General features: G+C 44.6%; 1 protein-coding gene across 3 annotated transcripts in view; it reads left to right on the forward strand.

Moving 5' to 3' along the window:
* PFC1 (Ribosomal RNA adenine dimethylase family protein) overlaps positions 1-26,600 on the forward strand; it is a 403,194-nt gene that overhangs the window by 166,404 nt on the left and 210,190 nt on the right. For all 3 annotated transcript variants that reach the window (XM_089406247.1, XM_089406245.1, XM_089406246.1), the window contains one exon: positions 301-399. In XM_089406247.1, the coding sequence (XP_089262373.1) occupies positions 301-399 (99 nt within the window). The remainder of the gene's footprint in view (positions 1-300; positions 400-26,600) is intronic.

Below are 26,600 nucleotides of genomic sequence, written 5' to 3' on the forward strand. Positions count from 1 at the left end.
CCTGGATCCATGCAATTTAGTTTTCTATTCATCCTTTTTCTTTTCGTGATAACTTTCATTGTCTAGTTTTTGTAAATGGAATATTTGGAAGCATTTTTATAGTAGTCTTGTTATCAAGGGTAGGACTAAGCAATTTTATATATTTCTAGAACAATATTTTTGTTCACTCCCAATTACATGAGCTGCATAGTGGAGGATGGTAGTTGGATGTTAGAAAAATTGGCACATTGTATAATACTAGTACATAAATTTGGCATTTATCATAAAAATATTAATCTTATATTTGATTTTTTCATGCAGGTAGTGCAAGAGGATTTTACAAGATATCATATAGAGCCTCAAATTATGTCATTTTCAGACTCAGTTGTGCCTAGCTCAAACTATGGACAAATAGCAAAGGTGAGAGCTTAGAAGTTTGTAGTTCTTCAACAGCTGGAATATTTTCATTTCTATTTGAAGTCTTGACTATGAAATGTTGCAACCTCCTTGACAGATCAATGGTTGCTATAGATGAAATGTATAATCACAATCACATATTTGACACAGTGTTATGTATAAATTCTTTTAATTCATGCTGAGGACTACGTTGCCTACATATAATTGATAATTCAATGATATAAGCACGGAGAATCCATAATGCCTTAATTTTCCAATACTAACTAGTTGTATTGCTGTTTGTACTTTGTAAGCCTATACTATAATTGTTTGCCACAATGTTATACATCATCATCAACAATATTGCTGTTGGTAATGAACTCGGAATATCAAAAAAATAGGAAAATATTGGCAAAAACTTGGATATGTCAGTGGAATATTGGAAAATATTGTTCATGATTTGTAGATATCAGCTTTGTTTATTTTGTGCAAACATAGATGCAAGTTTGTTTTTTCTCAGTAGTCTAGTTCTTTGTCAACCTTCAGTTGTATGTGGATAGATGATGTTCACCATCAACATTTTGGGTAACAGAGCTATGCTTATCATGATTCTATTCCTGTCATATTGTATGGGTTACATCTGTGATTTTTATCATGGTCCAGTTGCACAAGAAAGATGCTTTTTGATGATATTGATTGATCATTGGACAAATGCAAGGGCTATTTTATGGACACACACACTTTCCTTGGTATTACCCTTATGGTTCTATGGACTATCTACCTCAACGATTAGGTGCATGATGTCTAGAGGAGAGTTGATAGTGCAGGGTTGTCGCTGAGGTATCTAGGTCCTATTAGGAGCACCAATGGTACTTTGATGTGTTTCGGTGATATGATGGTATAATTGGTATGAGGTATCCTACTTCAGATGCTTCTAGGATGTTATTGTGGTTTGACATGATGTATATGATGGTGTGGTATGATTTTGTTGGGGTAGTGGTTTTCCTAGTACCTGGGCTTCTATTTCACATAATTATGGCACATTCCTATGGTTGACGTCATTTGATTAGAATGCCTGGCCTATTACCCTTTCATATGGTTCTTGAGGGTGATTATTGTGCATTTTATGTGGATACACACTCCTAGTGGGTGCACCCTAGCTCTTGATGGTAAAATTGTTGTTTATCTCACATTATTATAGAAAATAGGTTTAGCTCAGATGGAGCAGTACCCTTTGTGCATGTGTGTTCATGTTGATTTGATTATACAGAGATAGTTTGATCACACTTTCATGTGGAGGCATCTTTGTTTGAGTGCATGCATTTATTGACTTGGATTCACATTGGAGATGGGTTGTTTGAGCATTGCACTTACTTGGATGTTTCCCTATTCTTCAAGATATTTGATGATGATGATGACATGGGACCTCTTTAGAGGGAATGGTACACTGTTTACCATGATGACATCATGCCCTAGGCTTATGATGTCCCCTTCTTAAGGCTGAGTGATAATGTGGGCACTGTGATGGATGATGTGGGGTTGAGGATGTACTTGCTTGATAATTAGGTTTCCATTTGATGAGAATTGCATCGAGAAATGTGAAAAGTTGGCTCTGTGAGATTGTCATGTGTTGAAGTTTCTAGGTTTACTTAGTTAGAAACCCTTCATACACTTTTTCTGATTTATTCCTACCTACTTGTTATTTTTCCTTAACAAGTTATTTACAAAGTAAATATTGAAAATAAACACCAGCGCATGCTCAACATATTACAAATCAGCAACTAAAAGAAACAAGAACAAACACACCACATGACACCATTATTTTTGGACTAATGTCCCTGGAAAACCCAATGTGGGAAAACCGGTGCAACGATATGAGGGTTTTCTTATTAAGCAATATCAGAGTACAATCTGGGTCCCGAAACTGGCCTACCCAACAAAGAATTTCCTTAGCAGTAATACCTCTCGGTTTTTGACAAATCTACTGGCTGAAACCCCGGATAATCCTTCCGATAGCAACTCAGCACCAATCTTCCCCAGAAACCCTAGCGTCTGCCCAATCTGGACTGCGTCAACCTCTCCTAGCCCAACGCTGGCCCTACGTCAGCCTATCTTGGCCTGCGTCAGCTCCAGGAGGCCTTGCGTTAGCTCTCTGAGCCTCTGCGTTAGTTATGCTGGCCCCTCTGGTGCTCTGCGCAACACTTAACTGCCTCTGCGTGGCCCTGTGTGAGCACTGGCTTCTCCTGCGTCTCTCTCTTTGGCTGCTCTACTGCTCTCCTGGCACTGTCTCTCTATACTCAGTGCCCCTCAGCTGCTCTCTGATCACTGATTCTATCTCTCTTAGCAAACCTCGCTCTAGAGAATAGAATGATTGATCACTCTAGTGTATTCTCCAAGTGACCCTCAAGTCTCCTCTTATACTTTTCCTGTTGACATCTCAACGACCGAGATTAAGTCCCTAATCAACGGCTAAGATTAGATCTGGCTTGATCCATGTCTTTTGGACCACTCTAACACAGATTCATATTAATACACATTAATATTTTATTTTCCCTAAGTTTAGACTTAGAGACTCTATTAAAAATATTAATTATTTTAATATCTCCTAATCTTTCGAATCTGCCCAAACCCTTTCTGGGTATTGGAGATGCCCAACCTCTCCACCAAATTTCGTGGCTAGAGCACATCCGATGCTACCCCAAATCAACACTCCCTCATAGCGAGGATTGTGCTCTAGCAATACTCTTCACTTAGTATTACTCTGATCATCCGACATCAGTACTTGTGCTGATGCTAGGCCTTCTTGCCCAACATCCTCTGCACTACTGCATCCTATATTGCTGCCCGTGGTTCTGCCACTGCCACTGCTGCATCTGTACGACAACTCCCTATGCATTTGTGCTGCTGCTGGTCCTTCCTCCCAACACTGCATCTGCACTGCACCTCCTCTCATCATGTTGCATTGTGCTGCCCACTGTTGCGCTGCAACTCAGTTACTGAGAAGTAAGTCACTGATCTCCCAACTAACCTCTCTGTTGGGCTAGAAACACCCACTGATGCACTGGTGCAACACTCCTGTGCCTCTCACACTGCTGCAGCCTGCTAGCTCTGTACTGCGTTGGGACTCCTGCATTGTAGCTCTCTCTGCCGCTCCATCCGCATCTGTCTCTACTTACATCAGCGAGTCCTGCTACTCCTCGTCGAGGCTCCTGTAGCAAGGTCTAATCCAAGAGGCTGGGAACCTCGAGGATCCTGCCCCTCATCGCCTGTAGTCCATTTGACTACAGCTCGATGTCTCCCCACTTCCGTTCAAGTGGCGTGTGTGCACTCATGGCACAGTGATTTTCTATCAAAACTTCCTTCTCTGCCCGTGCTGGCACTGCCTTAGTCTCGGAAGACTCTCCCTTACTCTTCTTCCTTGGACACTGGGTCACATAATGACCCAGCTCCCCACAATGGAAGCACTTGATCTTGGAGAGATCTTTTTTCTTCCGCTTTTCTTGCTTTCCCTCGGATGCTAGGGCCACATCCTCCTCCTCCTACTTGACCTTGATCCCTTTGCTGTTGCTACCTATCTTCGACTGCCGTCTGATCTCTTCCGGGCGAAGTGCTGCCCACATCTCGTCCCAAGGTGGGAGAGTCCCTCTGCCCATGATACTCTGGACAAATACTTCCCAATCTTCTGAGACAACATTCAGCGTTGTCCTCACCATAAGCTCCTGATCCAATGTCGCTCCTATAACAGTCAACTTCTCTTCTTCAGAAAATCAATCTTTTGATCTTCACTCTGTGTGCTCTCCAAGTGTCCTTTAAGCCTCTTATTATATCTTTGTGTTGGACAACCAACGACCCAGATTAACTTCTAATCAATGGGTTAGATCATTTTGGCTTGATCCTTGTCTTCTTCTAGAAGTTACACCCATAGTTTAGATTAATACCCATTAATTATTTTAATTTCCTAAGTTTAGACTTAGGGTCTCATTAAAAATAATTAACTATTTTAATAAAACTGTTTCCAGGTGGAATTTCCCAAAACAATTCTGGGTATTGGAGAATGCATGTGTCTAAGTCTCCCTGCAAATTTTGAGACTTAGAGCGCATCCGATGCTACCAAAACTTGTTGATTTTGGGTAGCATCGGATGTGCTATAGCCTTGAAAATTGGTGGAGAGGCTAAGGCACATGAGATCTCTAAGACCTAGAAATCGTTTGGAGAAATTCCACTTGGATGAGGAGTTATTAAAATAATTAATATTTTTAATGGGTTCCTAAGTCTAAACTTAGGAAAATAAAAATATTAATGTGTATTAATAAAATATGGGTGAAAAAGCTCTAAGTGACGAGGATGAAGCTAGTTCTAATCTTAGTCGTTGATTAGGGACTTAATCTCGACCGTTGATTCGTCAGCAGGAAAAGTATAAGAGGAGGCTTGAGGGTCAATTGGAGATACACCAAGTGATCAAAGAATTCGATTTTCTGGGGTGAGGTTTGCTGAGAAAAACGAGTTAGTGATTAGAGTGGCAGTGAGGGGCAGTTCAGCAAGGGATTTTCTTTCGAGGCTGAACAATATATAGCAGAGAGGCAACACAGTGTCAGGAGAGACAACACAGGCGCTAGAAGGGTTGACGCAGAGCTTGAAGAGCTGATGCAGAGGATGCAGAAGGCTAACGCAGGTGACGCAAAAGCCATAGAGGCTGACGTTGGGCCTCAGAGGCAGCGCTCGGGAAATTATGTGGGATAGATTGAGAGAAGATTGGCAGATTCTGAGCTGGGGAGGGTGACGCAGATCCTGGAGGAGTGATGCAGTTCCAGAGCAGTGCTCGAGCAACTTTCATTGTCCAACATAGGGAACAACTGGAGTCACTGTGGGGTTTGATCATCCGGTTGCTGATTTGACGGAATATCTGTCTCCGGATAGAGATACTACTGTTGAGGATATTCTTTGTTAGGTGAGCCATTTCTGGCACCCTAGTTGTATTCACGAATTTGCTTAATCATACAAACCCTTTATATGCTGCAACGATTTTCCCGAATTGGGTTTTCTGGGGACGATTGTCCAAAAATAACGGTGTTCCTTGTGTTATTGTTTCTGTTTATTTTAGTGCATGATCTATATATCTGTGAAGGCTGCAATAGTGTTTACTTCGATGTTTATGCAATTAAATAACTTGTTAATGTAAAGAACAAGTAGGAGATTGTAAACCAGTAATTGTAGTAGGGGTGTGGATGTGTTAGATTCAGGAATTTTCACATGGTATCAGAGCGATTGTAGATCATAGGCAACTGAAGACACCAACCGAGAAATCTGAGAATTTGCAGCAGAGAATCAGTTGTCCCAAGAGACAACGTTGTTCCAGATCCGAAGAGGTAGAAGGAGAAGTGACGCAGTGCAGAAGAGGTGACGTAGTGCAGAAGAGATGATGCAAAGGCTCACCCAGTGCCTATGTCAGCATTTTGAGCTGGGAGACAGAGACGCAATAGCTGGGAGGAGCCCTCACAATAGTTGCGTCAGCCATCAGGGCCAGCATAGAGGCAGAGGAGGGCAGATCAGGCTCACGTAGAGCCACATCATCTTTCTGAGCCAGGAAGAATTGACGCAGTTGGTCGGGAGGAGAAGATTCAACCCACGCAGAGATTGCGTAGAACTTGAAGGGCTCAGATTCTTTGAGTTGTCGGGGCTCAGGGAGCTGTGAAGATTTTGATTTGTGGAGCTGGTGGGACACTGTTTTTGTCGATGCAGAACAATGTCTAAGGAGACTGAACCACGATAGAGGGAATCACTACCTCGACAGATTTCTAGCCAAGTAATCTAGATTTGGGTTGCAGCGACAGAGGATTGGAGAGGAGTTATTCGACAGTTGACCGGAGGATTTCCGAGAGGGAAATCGGGACTCAGAGGGAGTCTAGATAAGAGGAACAAAAATGGCAGTGAACGGATTGAGGGATCAGGACAGATTGGACAGGGCTTCCAATTTTGTCATCTGGAAGGCCAAGATCCTGGCAGTCCTGGATAAACATTGCATCAAGGACTATGCCTTGAAAATAGTAGCTGTCCCAGTTGACCTTGATGCAAATGAGAAGTATGAGGAGGCCCAAGCAAAGAGGAAATGCATGATCCTAGACGGGGTCAAGGATCATGTAATACTACATATTGCTGAGAAGACAACAAGGGAGATGTGGGAGACCCTGACCACCTTATACCAGGGCTCTTCCGTGCAACAAAAGATGTTATTGGAGAATCAGCTGAGGTCATACCAGATGCAGAAAGGGGAGGAGATAGATCCCTTCCTTCTCAGGTTGCAAGGGATTCACGACCAACTTACTTCCGTGGGGTCTACATTGGATCCAGAGTTCATGGTCAGGACTACCCTGAATGTAGTCTCCAAGGAGTGGGCGACATTTGTCCAAAGCATTTTGGGCAGAGCGACTCTTTCCAGTTGGGAGGAGATGTGGGTAGCTCTTCGACAGGAAGAGCTCAGGAGATTGACCAAGGCGGGGAGTAGAAGTAATGGAGTTCGAATCAAGGAGGAGGAGGATGTAGCTCTTGCATCAGCAGGACAACATGGGGTTACAAAAGAGGAAGAAGAAAGACATCTCCAAGGTCAAGTGCTTCAACTGTGGGGAGTTGGGACATTATGCCTCTCAGTGCCCCAGGAAGAAAGGCAAGGGAGAAGCTTCCGACTCAAAGGCTGCTCCAGTAAAGGCAGAGAAGGATGTCGAGATTGATGACGATTGTGCCATGAGTGCTCATGTGCCTCTAGAGAAGAGGTGGGAGACATAGAGCTGTAGTCGAGAGGACTACAGAAGGGGGCAGGATCCTTGAGGTGCCCAAACTCTTGGATCGCATACGACTACGGGAGCCCTTAACGCCAGTAGCATGATGACAGGTGTCGGGTGGAGCAAAGTGTGATGGAGTGGCAAGGCAATGCTAAAGTGCAAAAGTTTGTGGCAGCGCAATGGAGGTTGCAGCAGTGCGAGAGGCACAAAAGAGGTTGCAGCAACGCAGTGGCAACAGAGGGAGCACAGGATAGCAGCAGAGGTGGCTTCAGCATCAGGAGGCTTCCAGACTGACCATCATGTCAGTGTTTGGGTGAAGTCAGTTACTTCTCAGCAACTAAGTTGTAGTGCAGTAGTTAGCAGTGGCAGTGCTATGGGTAGCGTGAGGCAGCATTTTGAGAGGGAGCTGCAGTGCAGATTTAGCAGTGGCAGTGGCAGTGTCATGGGCAGCGATACATGAATTAGCAGTGCAGTGGATGAGGGGAAGCAGGCCAAGCATCAACACAGATGACTGATGTGGAGGATCAGTGTGATGCTTCTATGATGAAGCATTGCTAGAGCATATTCCTTGCGAAGAGGGAGTGTTGATTTTGGGTAGCATCGGATGTGCTCTAGCCTTGAAAATTGGTGGAGAGGCTAAGGCACATGAGATCTCCAAGACCCAAAAATTGTTTCGAGAAATTCCACCTGGATGCGAAGTTATTAAAATAATTAATATCTTTAATGGGTTCCTAAGTCTAAACTTAGGAAAATAAAAATATTAATGTGTATTAATAAAATATGGGTGAGAAAGTTCTAAGTGACGAGGATCAAGCTAGTTCTAATCTTAGCCGTTGATTAGGGACTTAATCTCGACCATTGATTCGTCAACAAGAAAAGTATTGGAGGAGGCTTGAGGGTCAGTTGGAGATCCACCAAATGATCAAAGAATTCGATTTTCTGGGGCGAGGTTTGCTGAGGAAATCGAGTTAGTGATAAGAGTTGTAGTGAGGTGCAGTTCAGCAAGGGATTTTTTTCCGAGGCTAAAGAATACATAGCAGAGAGGCAGCGAAGTGTCAGGAGAGACAACGCAGGTGCTAGAAGGGCTGACGCAGAGGCCGAAGAGCTGATGCAGAGGGCGCAAAACGCTGCCGCAAAGGGCGTAGAAGGCTGACGCTGGGCCTCATAGGCAACGCTGGGGAAATTCTGTGGGGCAGACTGAGAGCAGATCAACATATTCTGAGTCGGGAAGGGTGACGTAGATCCTGGAGGAGTGATGCAGTTCCAAAGCAGTGCTTGGAGTAGCTTTCGCTGTCCAGCATAGGGATCAGCCGGAGTCACTGTGGGGTTTGATCATGCGGTTGCTGATTTGCCAGAATATCTGTCTCCGGATAGAGATACTACGACAGAGGATATTCTCTGTTGGGTGAGCCATTTCTGACACCCTAGTTGTATTCACGAATCTGCTTAATAATACAAACCCTCTATATGCTGCACCGGTTTTCTTGGAATTGGGTTTTTTCGGGGACGATTGTCCAAAAATAGCGGTGCTCCCTGTGTTATTGTTTCTATTTATTTCAGTGCATGATCTGTATATCTGTGAAGGCTGCAGTAGTGTTTACATCGATGTTTATGAAATTAAATAACTTGTTAATGTAAAGAACAAGTAGGAGATTGTAAACCAGTAATTGCAGTAGGGGTTTCTGATGTGTTAGATTTAGGAATTTTCACAGAAATCAACACTCCCTCTTAGCGAGGAATTTTCTCTAGCAATGTACCCTGTTGAAGCATCACTCTATTCTGCAACATCTCCTTCTGCGTTGTTGATGTATGACATCTTGTCCACCAACTACTACGCAAATGCTGCATCTGTACTGCTGCTGACCCTGCCACTGTGAACACTGCATTCGTACTACAACTCCCTCTTAATTCTACATCCGTGCTGCTGTTGGCCCTGCAACTACCAACTCTGCGTCTGCACTACGACCTTCTCCAACTACTGCTTCTACTGCATCAGCAACAGAAAATCATCCCAAATAACTGAACTGGTGTTCAGTATGATGCATCTAGTTGCTTGAGTCTGACTGCTGCTAGTCTCTACGCTGACCCTTTGAAGCCTCTGCGCTGTTGTTGACCTCTTCTCTGTGCCATCTGCACTGCTGCCAACTCTGCTCTGCGCTGCTCAGTCTCTGGCGCTACTAGCCACTGCAATTGCCACACCGGCACTCCTCTACACCAACTGACACCGGTCCATCCTGCTAGTACCGATCTGGGCTCCCGTAGCAAGGAATTTATCAAAGAGGCAGGCTCCTCAAGGATCCTGCCCATTTGCAGTCCTTTCAAACTACAACTCTAGATCACCCCACCTCCCTCCTGGAGGGTCTGTCATGGAAAACTCTTCCTCCTTGATCTTCGTGGTTGCAACCTTCAGATCATGCTTCTCATATTTGTTCTTCTTCCTGAGAGGACACTGTGTTGCATAGTGACTGAATTCACCACACTTGAAGCATTTGATCTTGGAAACATCTTTTTTCTTCTTCCGTTGCTCCTGCTGTCCCTTGGATACGAGGGTTGCATTCTCTTCCTCCTTGGGCTTCGACTCACTACTGCTGCTTCCGTCAAGTTTACACTTGACCAAGTCTCTCCTTAGCTCCTCTTGCTTAAGAGCTGCTCACATTTCATCCCAATTTGGCAAAGTTGCCTTGCCCAGAATGCTCTGGACAAAGACTTGCCACTCCTCAGATATTGAATTTAGGGCCAGTCTTACCATCTCAGAACCTCAAGGACGTTTTGACCCCACAATTGCTAGCTCATCTTGGGTCTCCTAAAGCTTAATGAGGAACGAATCAATGCGCTCCCCCTTCTGCATCTAAAGAGATATCATCTTCTGCTCTAAGTACATCTTCTGTTGCTCGGAAGATCCTTGATACAATGTCGACAATGCATCCCATATCTCTTTGGCAGTTCCTCTACTAGCGACGTGATAGACTACATGATCCTTCACTCCGTCGAGAATCATTCGCTTTGTCTTCACCATCTCTCCCTTGTACTTCTTGAGCGAATCTGGATCTGCGGGCTCAACTACCACGCTGTCGACGTAGACTTTGAGAAAATGCTCATCGAAAAGGCATGACATCCTTGCCTTCCATATCACATAGTTGGATGTCGCATCCAACCTATCCTGATCTCTCAGTGCATTGGCTGCCATCTCTGCCAATGGAAATGTCGAATGACCTTCTCTCTCCTACTGCTGCTCAGCAAATGATAATTCGAATTCCCTGGCTAGGAATTCTCTGAGGAAGAAATTCGCTCAAGTGTCTCTCATCTTCCTTCAGACGTCTTTCTGGCTAGCAACTGCCTGTAGAAGAACTGTCACACCAGAAACCCCTCTTCGCTGAAGCTTTTGCTGCGCTGCTCCCTTTGCCGCTAACAAATCTGGATCTGGAAATCCAACCACTCTGTCGACTCACTCAGAGAGAGATTTACCTCGAAAATCTTGCCCTCCTGGCTTGAACTGTGCAATCCCTCTGGGGATTCGAATTGCTGCCTCTGCAAGAATTTCAAACTCCCTTCCTCCTTCAACGTTGGGATCTTCCAGGACTGCTCTCTTGTTTCACCTGCAACTCTGATACCATGTAAAAATTTGGATGCCCAAATTCCTATTGCAACAACTAATTATGTTTCTGCTATTTGGTAATTACTAAACCAAATTATTTACTATTTCCTACTGTAAACACTGAAATGAATACACTGCAGCCTTCACCATTTAAAGAAAATACGAATACAAGAACTGAACAAGAAAGAAATACGACACATCTACGCAGTTATTTTTGGACAAATGTCCCCGGAAAAGCCTAATGCGGGAAAACTGGTGCAACAACTCTAAGGGTTATTATGCAGTAGTAGTTTCTGAATACAATCTCTGGATGCCTTCCCGATAATCCAGTTATAGAGAATATCACTGACAGAAGATACGTGAGGTTACCTCACACTATCACTGGAAATCCTAGCTGATCCAGCCACTGAATGAGCTGCCCTTGGCTGCCTTTATGTCAGCTCAACGTCACACCCTCTGGGGACAATGTCACCCCTTTAGCTGATTGATTTGCCTCTGAGATTTTGACTTCTGCTCTCCTAGTCTCACACCCGGTTTCCAACTCAGAAATCGATCTCCCCAGCAAATTTTCGGACTTCCTCTAGGCTATGTGCTGCCTCTGCGTCATCCTACGTTGCCTTTACATGGCCCTGTGTTAGCCTTTTTCGGCTCTACGCTGCCTCTCCCAGATCTTTCTCTGCCTCCCTGCTGAGTATTCTCCGACCGGGAAAGATTTCCCTTCGGATACTATCCCTGTCCCTCACTGCAAAAGATTACTTCAAATTTCTCTTCGACAGCTGCTCTGCTTCAGATTATTGATCTTCTGATCTTCGCTCTGTGTGTTCTCCAAGTGCCCCTCAAGCCTCTTCTTATATCTTTCTGTTGGACAACCAACGACCCAGATTAACTTCTAATCAATGGCTTAGATCATTTTGGCTTTATCCTCATCTTCTTCTAAAAGTTACACCCACAGTTTAGATTAATACCCATTAATTATTCTAATTTCCTAAGTTTAGACTTAGAGCCCCATTAAAAATAATTAATTATTTTAATAAAACTGTCTCCAGGTGGAATTTCCCAAAACGGTTTTTGGGTATTGGAGAATGAATGTGTCTAAGCCTCCCTACAAATTTTGAGACTTAGAGCACATCCGATGCCACCGGAAATCAACCGTAAGCCCATCCAAGGTCCGCTAATCCTATCCAAGACAAAAGGCACCATAAATGAATCCAAAGGGATTGGCCATGGTCCTGTTGACCACACTTTGTCAACAGTCCAAGAAGCAGATTACAAAGCAATAGATCAATTTTTTTTTTCAAATCAATATCGTCATTTAGCTTCCAGTTATATCATTGCAAACCCAATTTTTGCAAAGTTTATTGTAAATGATGCTAGTGTAACCATTGAGTCATGTAATTTCACCTACGTAAGCCTATGATTTTTGTCAAAGGATTTCATCCTAGGAAGTTTTTTAACCTTCTCGAATTGTGTGTGTTTGTAAACACAGATAATCGACAAAGTTTTTCTTCCAGCTATAATGCCAAAGCTAAGGTGGAATTCGTTGGCAATGTCTTACGTGAGTCCTAGTGTTTATTCAGTCTATGTAAAAGTATGTTTAGGAATAATTTTAGTGGATGGTTACTTATAGTTAGACACCATCGCTAAATTATTTTATTATAAACACACTTGGTTTCATACTAGATCATATTGTGTTATAGAATTGGGTAATGTCTTGAGGGTTTATGTCTAAAGGTGTTTTCCCCTTCTAAGGGTTGATATTGTAATAATTTGATGTAAAAAATATTTTAGTGCATGGTTACTCATAATTAGACACCATGGCTAAAATATTTGAGACTGGAAAAAATAATTAATCCCCTCCTGTCAATTAATTAATTTTTCTCGCAAAATTAAATAAAAATCCTAAGCTAGAAAATTAATTAATTTTGAGTCAAAAATAATTTGAGAAGAATTAAATTCTCTCCAAGTGGAAAATAATAAAAAATTCGTGGGTCAAAAAGAAATTAATTTTTGGAGGTCCTCCACCAAGGGAAAAATGGATATTTTAAGAAAATTTGTTCCCTTAGACCTTGGTGGTTAAGTCAAAGTCAAATTTTTGAGGAAATGAATTCAAAATATTAATTTTTGGATCAATAAAAAATGGGTTTTAAGAGAAATTCGATTTTTTCCTCAGAAATAAGAAAGCAACGATGGAGATTAAAAGAAGATCAAGATATTTTCAACAAATGAGATTATTTTGGTGAAAATTTCATTACTGAAACCCTGTTGCAGCAACTGGAATTAATTATTCTAACTGTAAATTAATTAACAGTTTATTTGCTATGGAAAATATCGAATAAATCACACTGCAACCTTCACAAATAAAAATACTGCGGAAGATAAACTTGAAACGAAGAAAACACTGGCACACAGACAATAAATTTGACACAATTATTTTTGGACAAATGTCCCCAAAAAAACCCAACTTGGGAAAACCGGTGCAATAGTTGAGGGTTTTAATTATTAAGCAATAGTGAAATAATCTGAGTACAATCTATGGATGCCCAATTGGCTATCCAATCAACAAGTATCTGACAAAAGTAATTAGAGAGAAATTCTCTCACTCCACAAGTAATCTTGGCACTGACTCCTCCATAAAATCTGACCGTCCAAACCCTTAGGTAGGCCCTCTCCATAGTCCTTGTGTTGCCTCTCGCACGTGTGGCTCTATTCAGCCTCTGATCAAGCCGGTCCTGCTTGTCTTTGCTGCTGGAAGTGACTCTTTGGGCCTTTGGAAGACTTTCCCTGCCTTTGAAAGATGAATTGACCTCCTCTCCTTTTAAATTGAACTGCTCTGCTGAAGCTTTTGCGTAGCCCTTGTGCAACTTCTGCATGGAATAATTCTGCCACTTGTTGCTGCCTCTCCGGATCTGGGAAACTTCCACCAAATCACTGTCCCTACCCCTCTCTGTCTTTGCTTCCCTCCTCTGGCTTGAACTCTTTTGACAACTGCTGTTGCTCTCTGGAATATTGAATTGTTGAAGGAAATCGATCTCAAGTGTGTGTGTCCTCCATCGATCCATCAACCTCCTCTTATAATCTCTAGTTGGGACTCCAACAACTAAGATTAAAACATAATCGATGGCTGAGATCATTTCTGGATCGATCCGTGTGAGTTTCTAAATGATTCACACCTTTCTCAATTAACACTGATTAATTAACCCCTTTTCCTAAGTTTAGACTTAGGAAATATTTGAAAATAGTGTAATAATCTAATCGAGACACTTCTAGGTGGAATTTCCATAAACAATTTCTAGGTTATGGAGAACTCCTGTGTTTTAGCCTCTCCACAAAGTTTCGAGACTAGAACACCTCCAATGCTACAAAAACTAACACTCCCTCTTAGTGAGGAAGGTGTTCTAGTGCTGCACTACTGCTACAACACCCTGTCTCTGTATCACCCTCTGTACGTTGCTGATGTCTAGCCACTATGACTGACTGTCACCGCCCACCAACCACTGCACAACTCTAATGTTGTATATGTGCGGCTGCTGACACTGCTATACTGCTACCATCTTTGCATCTGCACTGCAGCTCTCTCTCATTTGTTGTTGTCGCAATTGCAATTACTGCAACTGAGAAGCATCCAAAATACTGAATCAACTGTGTCTCATGTTGCATCTGTCTCCTAAGCATCTGAATGCTACTAACCTTTGCACTATCTAATGGGGAATCTGCGCTGCTACTGGCTCTACTACCAAGCCTCCTGCTCTGCTATCAACACTGCACTGCGCTCCCTAATTGCAACTAGTCTGCAACTGTCACTCTGGAATCTGACTGCATCAACTGACACTAATCCATCCTGCTACTGAATATTGTGGGCCCCTGTAGCAAGGTAATGATCCATGAGGAGGACACCTCAATGGACCCTGCCCATCCTTTCTGCTGCTCTGGGACTATAACTCCATATCACCCCACCTCACTCTTGGAGGTATAACTGCAAACATGGCGAAATCTGTTGATTTAATGTAGCATCAGATGTGCTCTAGGCCTCAAATTTTGTAGGGAGGCTTGGGCACATGTATTCCAAAGAACCCAGAAAACGTTTTGGGAAATTTCACCCAAAAACGATTTTATTAAACTAATTAATATTTTTTAATGGGACCCTAAGTCTAAACTTAGGAAATTAAAAATATTAATGGGTATTAATTTAATTGTGGTGTAACTTCTAGAAGAAGACGTTGATCAAGCTAAAATGATCTTAGCCATTACTTAGCTTTTAATCTAGGCCGTTGAATGTCAACGAGAAGATTATTTAAGAGAGCTTGAGGGTCATTTGGAAAATACACCGAGAAATCAAATTTCTGAAGTGAGTTCTTAGGAGGAAATTCTGATCGAGTAGATTTCTTGCAGCTGAGGGTCAGGGATAGCATCTAGAGAGAGATTCTCTGAACCGAAGAATCATTAGCAGAGAGAGGTAGAGAGTGATCTAGTAGCCCAGATAGTTTTAAAAAACGGCCGTTTTGAAACGGAAACGGCTGAGTTGGTTCGTTCCATTGCCCTCCGGAGTGACTCGGTACAAAAAACGGCTCGGTTGGCCGAGTCAGCCATGACTCGGCTGAATCATTGATGACTCGGCCAAGTCATGGCTGACTCGGCCAACTCGGCCAAGTCATGGCTGACTCGACCAACTCGATCGTTTCCCGTATTGACTCGGCCGAGTCACAAACAGCGGCCCGTAACCCACTAACACAACGATTTAACATTATTTTAATGAAATTTTAAGGGGTTTGCTGATTGGTTTGGACTTCAAGGTGTTTTATGAATTGGCTAAATGTTATTTGGGGTCCATTTCCCCCTCTCAAACCCTATTTAACACACTCAAATGCTCTCTACTATTGATATGCTATTCAAATTTCATGATAATGTTAAATTCTTAAAGTAAAAGTGACATTCTCCTTAATCTTCATTTTCATCCTTTTACTTAAATTTTTAACATTACCATGAAATGACTCAGGATGTTTGAGAGTGGTTTCGGCCTCATTGGATTTCATATGGAGAAAGTAGAATTTTAGCTTTCATTCAAAATCCAGCAGACTTATTAGTTTTTCAGGATTTCAGGATTGGAGGATTGCAATGTTTCCATTGAATTTTGTCATGTATTAGGGTATGGAACTCGTATTTAATCAAGAGCACCAATCCCTCTATGTACCTTGATGTTAGTGACATTGGTTGTCAAACTCCTCTGGGATTCGCTCCCAAACCAGGAGCTTCTGAAAATGCTGCTCCCGCTCCCGTTTTCGCTCCTTCTCCCAAGTAACACAAAGAAGAGAAACCGTTTGGATAAAAAACGGTTTAAATGATCTAGTTTATGTCCAATACAACCTCCGGCTCAGACGAAACCATTTGCTGAACAAAAGACCTGATTCAGATCCCATTGTGTTGGAAGACATTGATCCAACATCAGATTGGGTAGTGGAGAGTCGTCCAGCAGAGTTTGATCCTGATGAGGATCTTGATTTAGATTTAGATATCGAGACATCAGTTGAACTTGAACATGCTGTTCATTTGAATGCATATCCCAATCCACCAGCCTCAGTCTCACAGCCAACAAGGACTCCAGTTGTAGGTGCTTCCTCTGCTCAGCCATGATAGAAGCGCAGCCGCATATCTACTCTATCTCAGCTTGCCTCTGCTGCAGTTGCACAGCTTGCTAGTGGTACCACTTCTACAGCTGCAGTTGGAGATGATGATGATGATGATGAGCCATGGGGCCCCCTGTCTGACTCTCATGATGATCCAGAGATTGATCAACATGATCTTGGCTCCTCTGGCAGTGGCTACTAGCCAGTAGCTGTAGTACTAGTACTGGAGTCCGGTCACAGTTTACTTTTGTTGTAGAGGCCATTTCTAGCCTCCTTGGTTATTTGTTTTTTGTTTTGAGTCTTTGATCATGTATGACAGTTGACTATGTATTGCCATTGGGTACCATTTTGATGTAATGGATTGGTTCATGAGCCTACTTTGATCATATGTTGTCTTCCATCTATATTATAATGCTGTGTATTTGGAAACATGAATGAAAATCTTTAAAATTATGTTTTTTTATAAAAAAAATAAATATTTAATGTATTTTTTACAGCGACCGAGTCATTGAAATTGAGCCGGCCGAGTCATTACCGTTTCGGAATTGGAGTCGGAGTCAATCCTCGACCGAGTCGGAGTCGGAGTTGGAGTTTTAAAACTTTGGAGCCTAATGCAGGGCCACAAAAGGCCACATAGAGGCATTGTAGAGGGTGAGAGAGTCTGAGATTTTGCTGAGGAGAGTCAGTTTCAGAAGACGGGAGCAGGGTTGTGAGACCGAGAGGCTGAGAGAAGAGACTCTAGGTAGCAAATCGATCAACAAACTAGGTTGACGCAAGGACTGTGTGAGGACTGCGAAGAGGTAGCGTAGGGCCTGCCAGAGGCACTTCATCCAAAGTTTGGATCAACCGGGATTTTCTCAGTGATTGTGTGAGGTAATCTCACAAATATTTCTGCCAGTATTTCTCTCTGTAACTGAATAACAGGAGAGGTATTCAGAGATGTATTCAGAATTTTCTATTGCTTAATAATAATAAACCCTCAGAGCTGCTACACTGGTTTTCCAACATTGGGTTTTTCTGCGGACATTTGTCTAAAAATAACGGTGTCCATTGTGTTACATTTTCTTTCTTGCTTAGTCTGTTGTTTCCATATAATATTTAATTAAGTGAAGGCTGCAGTGTATGTATTTTGATATTTGCCGTAGGAAACTGCAAGTAATTTGTTTGAAGAAATTTAACAAATAGGAGAAATATCATCAGTTGCTGTAGTAGGAATTCCGGTTGTGGAATTTTCACATGGTAACAGAGAAGTGCAGGTGAAGCAAGAAGAACAGAGCCGATAGATCCAACGCTGAGCAGAAGAGAGAGTTCGAAAAAGTTGCAGGAGGCAGCAATTCAAAACCCTAGAGGGTTTGTGCAATCCAAGGCGGGAGGGTAGATTTTTGAGACAGTCTCTCTCCGAGTGAGTCGACAGAGAGGACTTCTAGTTCAAATTTTTACGAGGGCAAAGGGAGCAACGCTGAAGCCTCAGCGTGAGGAGAGCTCGTGGGACACTGATTTCTCTGCAGGTAGTTTACCAGACGAAAGTCAAAAGAAAGAGGAGAAACACGGCTGAGGGAATTTCTTCCTCAGAGAATTACTAGCCAAGGAATTCGAATTCTCTAGAGCTGAGCAGCAGCAAGGGGCAACAGTTTTACTAGCTCCAGCAGGGAGTGCGTAGGCTAGCCCAACAGCAACATAGAGGAGAGAGGAGATTTTCGACATTTGTGGTAGAAATGGCAACCAGTGGCTTGAGGGATCAGGACAGGTTGGACGAAGCATCCAACTATGTCATCTGGAAGGCTAGAATATCATTCCTTCTAGATGAGCATGCCTTCAAGACATGTCGACAGCATGGTGGCTGTGCCTGCAGATGCATATCCGTTGAAGAAGTACCGAGCTGAAATGGAAAAGGTAAATATTGTATATTTGGAAATAAATTTAACCCTTGTTTTATTTTTGTAGCACTCAGCGTTTCATTTTTATTTTTGTATATATTGGGGTTTTGGGAATTTTTATCTTCATTTGTACAGGTGATTTTCTCAAGCAATCTATTGTAATATTTTCTGACCCCCTTAAAATGTTACGGAATTTTTAGAACTGGGCCAGTATGTGTCCCTGTGCTGATGTTAGGCCCCCCCGCCTAACATCCTCTGCACTGCTGCATCTTGTACTGTTACCCATGGCCCTGCCACTGCCATTGCTGCATCTGTATGGTAGCTCCCTCTGCATCCGTGCTGCTGCTGGTCCATACTCCTAACACTGCATCTGGACTGCATCCCCCTCTCATCATGCTGCATCGTGCCACTGCACTGCAACTCAGTTACTAAGAAGTAAATAACTGATCCACCCAACTTTTGACATCCCTGTCAGGCTAGAAACACTCCTGATGTTGAAGCTCCCTCTGCCACTAACAAGTGCTCCCTCTATTGACCTCTGCGCTGCTGCAACAACTCCCTGCATCTTGTACCATTGCAAACCTAACTGTGCCATATTGCACCATTGCAACACTCCCTTGCCTCTCGCACTGTTGCAGCCTGCTAGCCTCGCTGCTTGGCGACTCCTGCACGGTAGCACTCTCCGCCGCTTCATCTGCATCCGTCTCTACCAACATCCGCCAGTCTTGCTACTCCTCTTCGGGGCTCCCGTATCAAGGTATAATCCAAGAGGTTGGGTACCTCAAGGATCCTACCCCTCATCGCCTGTAGTCCTCCTGACTACAGCTTGATGTCTCTCCACTTCTTCTCGAGTGGCACATGAGCACTCATGGCACAATCATCATTCTCCTCGACTTCTTTCTCCACCTTCGCTGGTGCTGCCTTGGTCTCAAAAGCCTCTCCCTTACTCTTCTTCCTAGGACACTGGTTCGCAAAAGGACCCAGTTCCCCACAATGGAAGCACTTGACCTTGGAGAGGTCCTTCTTTTTTCTTTTCTCCTGCTTCCCCATAGATGCTAGAGCCGCATCCTCTTCTTCCTCTGTAATATTCCTAATTAGCCATGGCTAATTGGAATATTTGATTTTGCTCAATTTTGCCTTCTATAGTTATTTATAAATAAAAAGGTGAGAAAAGGGGGTCATAACTCACTTTTGGAATAAAGTCACTCCCTAGTAGCACAACGTTGTAACTTAAAGGGGGAGCCAAGGGGGCCAAAGGACCACGTAGAGGAGGGGCCCACGTAGACACTTGGAGGGACTGCGCAGATGGAGAGGAACACGTGGCAAGAGAAAGGCTACGTTGGAGGAGGTGGGCCTTGGGATTGAGAGAGGCCAACGCTATAAAGGAGAGAGGAGCCTCCTCATTTTGTCATTCGATTATGTGCATTTGAGCTAGTCACTTCGACTTAGAGCACGCTGGCTGTTTAGCCTGTCTGCAACACTGTTTAGTGCATCGAGTGTCTCCGTTCGGAGATCTCACCCTTAGCCCTGCTTGGGCAAGGTAGTTTTCAGTAGTCTTTTGCAGGAGGATTGATCTTTAGAGTTGAGGAGGAGCTGAGCATTTTATGACTGCGTAGTCTTGAGAAAGGGACGCAGTTACTTTTAGCAGGAGTTCCAGATCAGGGTTTTGCGGGGGATTTGAGCTGGGAGATTGAGCAAGGGATCAACCCTTGCTTATTGGAGGATTGTGGCAGAGTTTCGAGCAGAGTTTTGGAGGGTTCTATTTCGTGGCAGCGCAAAGCCTGGAGGGACAGCGCAGATCCCCAAGGCGGTGATTTTTGGGGGTCAGCTATTTGAGAAAAGCTTTCTGGGTTTTTCCAGGTTTATTGAGTAGAGGCTGATTCCAAAGTTTTAGCATTTTTGAGGAGGGGAACAACCCCAAATCCTCACTTGATTCCGTGCAGTAGCAACATCATAGCAATTCTCCAGCAGCTAGGACGCACTTCAGAGAGAGGCCATTTCTTTACTATTCTGGGTGTATTCTTCACTTGCCTTGTGCAAGTCGAGGTGCCATCTTTCTGATCACCTCTTGTACTCTTTCCATTACTCAGTATAATAAAATGGCTTAGCATTTCTCTCCGCATTTCTTGAATATCTGCTTGTATTCCGTGTTTATATTATTATATGTTGCATCACTATTATTTATATCACTTGAGCTTCCCAGTGACTATATCACTTGTACGTATTTGGTTGGAGTTTACTGGGGTTTTGGGGAATATCCCTGAAACGAAATATTATAATGGTATCAGAGCATAGATCTGGCTCAACTTGTGGAGCTAGCAGTTTATGACACCGAAGGAGAAGCCCTACATCTGTTACAGAGGTAGGAAATACAAAGATATTGAGCATAGGTTGGAGAACACCTATGGAGAGGGAGACTGTGTTCGGGTGGTGGACAGAGAACAAGAGGACCCTGTGGTGGACGCAGAACAGGGGGAGCCTGTGGTGGACGCAGAGCAGGAGAATTCGATGGTAGATGAGGACGGGAAGAGATTTGCGGACATCCTCAAATCAGTGCAGGATCTGTCGAGGCAGATTGAGGTGATGGGGCAGAGATTCACGACAGTGGAGGCTAGACAGCGTGAGAACCCACGGGTTTTCCAGGTTGGTGAGGGATTGGGTACATCCCACCATTTTCCAGAGCAGGGTGCCACTCAGCATGATACTACTCAGCAGGTGGCCTCACATGCCCTACGCGCTCTACCATGCCCACTTTCCTAGGCGCAGACACAGGGGTCGGAGCCCACCAAGAGGCAGAGCCCGGTCACATGGGCAATTATTTGTAGAGTACCAGGCCTATGGGAAGGAGTTCAGGGATGCTCTTTCATTCAGAGACTTTGTTCAGCTCCAGCGGGATAGTAGACCCCGCGACCATCACAGAGGATACCGACATTATCATGATGGAGACACCCACCGCACAGCTAGTAGATTCCACTTGCCTACATTTGATGGTTCATCAAATAGTTCGGCAAAGTCTTGGGTGGAGAAGCTGGACATCTATTTTCAGCTTAACTAGATGTTGGAGATAGAGGCCATCAAGGTGGCGACATTACATTTGGATGGTGAGGTCTAGGATTGGTGGTTCCATAGGTTGGTTACACTCGGACACTCCACCGTGATGACATATGCCGAGTTCACCAGGAGATTGATGGAGAGGTTTGACCGGAGGGATTCAGAACAAAACTTTGTTGAGCTGACGAGGCTCAAACAGACCGGGAGCCCAGAGACCTACATTGTAGACTTCTTGAGGGTTTCAGTGATGGTGCCAGATCTATCCGCGGCACGGAGGATCTACATGTATGTTGAGGGGTTAACAGAGCCACTTCAGGGTCTAGTCAGATCCACTAGACCAGCCACACTCCAGGATGCTATTAGCAGGACTCGGGACTTACAGGATGCCTTACCCAGGACCCAGACACCTTACCCCCAGAGACAGGCTTTCAAGCCTAAGGGGAAGGACGTGAGGGTTCCGCCTCCAAAGGGGAATCCAGGACGAGCACAGATTGATGATGATGCTAGGAGGGAGCTGAAGAAGAAGCGGTTGTGCTTTACCTGTCAGGAGTTGTGGGCACCGGGACATAGATGTGCTGCTGGCAAAGCACATTTTATTGAGGTCTTCTCCGAGAGCAGCGGGGAAGAGGATGAGGAGGATGACGTGGAGACAGGAGATAGTCATGCCGCGTAGGATCCTTTGCCACCTCCACCAGTAGCAGCAGGTGGTGCAGCTTTTGCACCTACTGGAGGGGCCCTTGCAGCATTGCGAGGAGTTCCCAAGTATTTGATGCTACACATACGGGGAACAGTACGTGGCCAACGAGTATCAGTTTTGGTTGACAGTGGGGCAACCCACAACTTCATCGATGCACAGATGGTTGAGCGGAGAGGTATACAGACATAGAGCTTCAATGGATTTTCAGTTTTGGTCCCAGGAGATCAGACCATGGTGTGTGCTCGTTATGTTCCAGAGTTATCAGTGACGATGGGCACCTACACATCGACTCATCATTTCTTTGTGGTCAATATCCCAGACACCAACATAGTACTGGGTGTTCAGTGGCTTATCACTCTAGGGAAGGTCACGACAGATTGGAAGGCCCTAGAGATGGAGTGGGATGATGAGAAGACAAGGAGGCATGAGAAGATACAGGGACACCACACATATCCGCCTCAGACTATTTCAGCTCATCGGATGGAGGCAGTCTTCCAAAAGGGAGATGTAGAGTGGGTAGTGGAGCTGCGTGCATCAGAGGCAGGGACTACAGGGCAGACGATGCACCCAGAGATACAATCCCTCCTTGACCGGTATGCCACGATGTTTGGAGAGATTTCGTTGGGACAGCCACCGGACCTGGGGTTTGAGCACACCATTGAGCTTGAGCAGAGCATACAGGCAGTGATTACTACCCCCTATAGGCATCCCAACGCTTATCGGGATGAGAATGAGCGGGCCATTCAGGAGTTGCTAGCTCTTGGGCACATTTCGCCGAGCACGAGTCCTTTTGCTTCTTCCGTGGTGTTGGTGAAGAAGAAGGACGGCACATTGACGATGTGCATTGACTACAGGGCCCTGAATAAGAAGACACTGAAGAACAGATACCCCATACCTAGGATCGACGAGTTGATGGATGAGTTGAGAGGAGCACGGTTCTTCTCAAAGATTGATTTGAGATCTGGGTACCATCAGATTCGCGTGAGGGAGCAGGACATTCCCAAGACCGCCTTCAAGTGTCACTACGGGCACTTTGAGTTTTTGGTGATGCCCTTCGGGCTAACCAACGCCCCAGCTACATTCCAGTCTTGCATGAATCACATCTTCCGTAGTCACTTGAGGAAGTTTGTGTTGGTGTTCTTCGATGATATCCTCATTTACAGCAGGACTTGGGAGGAGCATCTCCAGCACATTGAGACAGTGTTGCGCATCTTGGAGGAGCAGCAGTTCTATGCCAAGCTCTCCAAGTGTGAGTTTGGGTTGACAAAGATGTTGTACTTGGGACACATCATAGGGGTGGACAGAGTGAGAGTCCACGAGGAGAAGATCAGGGCCATTAGAGATTGGCCGGAGCCGAGGAATGTGACAGAACTTCGAGGATTCATTGGCATTTGTACTTACTACCGGAAGTTCGTCAAGAGTTTCTCACAGCTTGCTGCACCCCTGACAGATCTGACGAGGAAGGGGGCATTCAGTTGGTCGGATACAACGCAGCGAGCCTTTGACAGGCTCAAGGAGGTTATGAGCAGCTGCCCAGTGCTTGCATTGCCGGATTTTACACAGCCATTTGTTTTGGAGTGTGATGCGTTGAGAGAGGGGATTGGCGCAGTGTTGATGCAGGGAGGTCACCCTATAGCCTTTGAGAGCCGAAAGCTCCTTCTGCACGAGAGGTTGTATTCTATATACGACAAGGAGATGCTGGCCATCATGCATGCATTGGCCAAGTTCCGGCAGTATTTAGTGGGTAACAGGTTCAGGGTGAGGACTGATCACAACAACCTCAGGTTCTTTTTGGAGCAGAAGTAGCTACATGAGAGTCAGTAGAAGTGGATCAGTATGGTCCAAGCGTATGACTTTGACATCAAGTATGTCAAGGGTAAGAACAACGTGGTAGCAGATGCCCTTTCATGTAGACCAGCCACGTTGTCTCTTATGAGCTTGGACACAGACTGGAGGGCTCGACTCTTGGTAGAGTACTCCAAGGACAGATTTGCATGTGAGGTTTTGGATGGGCAGGTGGCAGATGACAGGTATAGGGTGGTCGATGAGATCATCTACTACTGGGACCGAATCTTCTTGACTGAGGGATCTCAGCTCAAGAAGAAGATACTTCAGGCATCACATGATTCACCATTGGCCGGCCATCAGGGGTTTACCAAAACCTACAAGGCCATTAGAGAGACATTCTCATGGAAGGGCCTCAAGGAGGACGTACTCCAGCATGTCCGGGAGTGCGATGTTTGCCAGAGGAACAAGGGGGAGATGAACCATCCCGCAGGATTATTGCAACCTCTTCCCATTCCGGAGGGGAAATGGGAGTGTATTTCGATGGACTTCATCACAGGGTTGCCCATGGTACAGGGCAAGGATTGCATCTTTGTTGTCGTTGATCGACTGACAAAGTACACACATTTTTTCGCCATATTTGTACACTACATAGCAGCGCAAGTGGCCGAGCTGTTCTTCCGAGAGGTCTTCAGGCTACATGGTCTTCTTAAGACCATCACTAGTGACAAGGACAACCGTTTCATGGGCGGATTTTGACAGGAGCTTTTCCGGTTGGTGGGGACGGAGTTGACACCGAGTACTAGTTATCACCCATAAACGGACGGGCAGGCAGAGATAGTTAACAAGTGGCTGGAGGGCTACTTGCATAACTATGTCAATGGGCAGTAGCGAGCATAGCTGAAGTGGCTGCATCTGGGGGAGTATTGCTACAACACTACACATCACATGTCCATTGGTATGTCACCATTTTATGCTTTGTATGGATATCATCCCTTATCTTTTGCTGATGTGATGTTTGGTGCTAGCAAGGCTCCGAGAGCCAAGATTTGTATCCAAGAGAGTCAGGATATTCTCCGAGCTCTCAAGGATAATATGGCTATAGCGCAGAACCAACAGAAGTTGTATGTCGACAGGGGTCGGGTGGAGAGACAGTTTGAGGTAGGGGACTTGGTCTACCTATGATTACAAATTTACAGCCATACCGACAGTCGTCACTGAAGCAGAAGGGGGCTGAGAAGCTCAAGCCCCGCTTTTATGGGCCATACAGGGTGATACGCAGGATTGGACAGCTTGCGTATGAGTTCGAGTTGCCCCAAGGCAACAAGATTCATAACGTTTTTCATGTATCATCCCTGAAGAAGGCATTGGGGCAGCATGTGACAGTGACAGATGAGCTACCACCCACAGATGATGAGGGGCATTTGGTGTTACAGCCAGAGGCTATTATTGATACCAGGGAGAGGCAGCTGCGGAGCAGGACGGTCTGGGAATTCTTGGTGAGGTGGAAGAATTTGCCGGATGAGGATGCCACTTGGGAGAGTGAGAAAATTTTGCAGCATCCATCACTTCAGTTGCTTGAGGACAAGCAACATTTTGCCGGGGGAGACTGTAATATTCTTAATTAGCCATGGCTAATTGGAATATTCGATTTTGCTCAATTTTGCCTTCTACAGTTATTTATAAATAAAAGGGTGAGAAAAGGGGGTCATAACTCACTTTTGGAATAAAGTCACTCCCTAGTAGCATAACGTTGTAACTTAAAGGGGGAGCCAAGGGGGCCAAAGGACCACGTAGAGGAGGGGCCCACATAGACACTTGGAGGCACTGCACAGATGGAGAGGAACACGTGGCAAGAGAAAGGCTATGTTGGAGGAGGTGGGCCTTGGGATTGAGAGAGGCCAACGCTATAAAGGAGAAAGGAGCCTCCTCATTTTGTCATTCAATTATGTGCATTTGAGCTAGTCACTTCGACTTAGAGCACGCTGGCTCTTTAGCCTGTCTGCAACACTATTTAGTGCATCGAGTGTCTCCGTTCAGAGATCTCACCCTTAGCCCTGGGGGACTTCGAGTGCCTGCTTGGGCAAGGTAGTTTTCAGCAGTCTTTTGCAGGAGGATTGATCTTTGGAGTTGAGGAGGAGCTGAGCATTTTATGACTGCGCAGTCTTGAGAGAGGGACGCAGTTACTTTTAGCAGGAGTTCCGGATTGGGGTTTTGCGGAGGATTTGAGCTGGGAGATTGAGCAAGGGATCAACCCTTGCATATTGGAGGATTTTGGCAGAGTTTCGGGCAGAGTTTTGGAGGGTTCTATTCAGTGGCAGCGCAGAGCCTGGAGGGACAGTGCAGATCCCCAAGGGGGTGATTTTTGGGGGTTAGCTATTTGAGAAAAGATTTCTAAGTTTTTCTAGGTTTATTGAGCAGAGGCTGATTCCAAAGTTTTAGCATTTTCTGAGGAGGGGAACAACCCCAAATCCTCACTTGATTCCATGCAGTAGCAGCAGCACAACAGTTCTCCAGCAGCTGGGACGCAGTTCAGAGAGGCCATTTCTTTACTATTCTGGGTGTATTTCTTCACTTGCTTTGTGCAAGTCGAGGTGCCATCTTTCTGATCACCTCTTGTACTCTTTCCATTACTCAGTATAATAAAATGGCTTAGCATTTCTCTCTACATTTCTTGAGTATTTGCTTGTATTCCGTGTTTATATTATTGTATGTTGCATCACTGTTATTTATATCACTTGAGCTTCCCGGTGACTATATCACTTGTACGTATTTGGTTGGAGTTTATTGGGGTTTTGGGCAATATCCCTGAAACAGGATATT

This window comes from Pinus tabuliformis, chromosome 2_2, assembly GCF_031772625.1.
Source record: "Pinus tabuliformis cultivar Carrire ecotype Pingquan chromosome 2_2, CPIR1, whole genome shotgun sequence".
NCBI classification, from domain to species: domain Eukaryota; kingdom Viridiplantae; phylum Streptophyta; class Pinopsida; order Pinales; family Pinaceae; genus Pinus; species Pinus tabuliformis.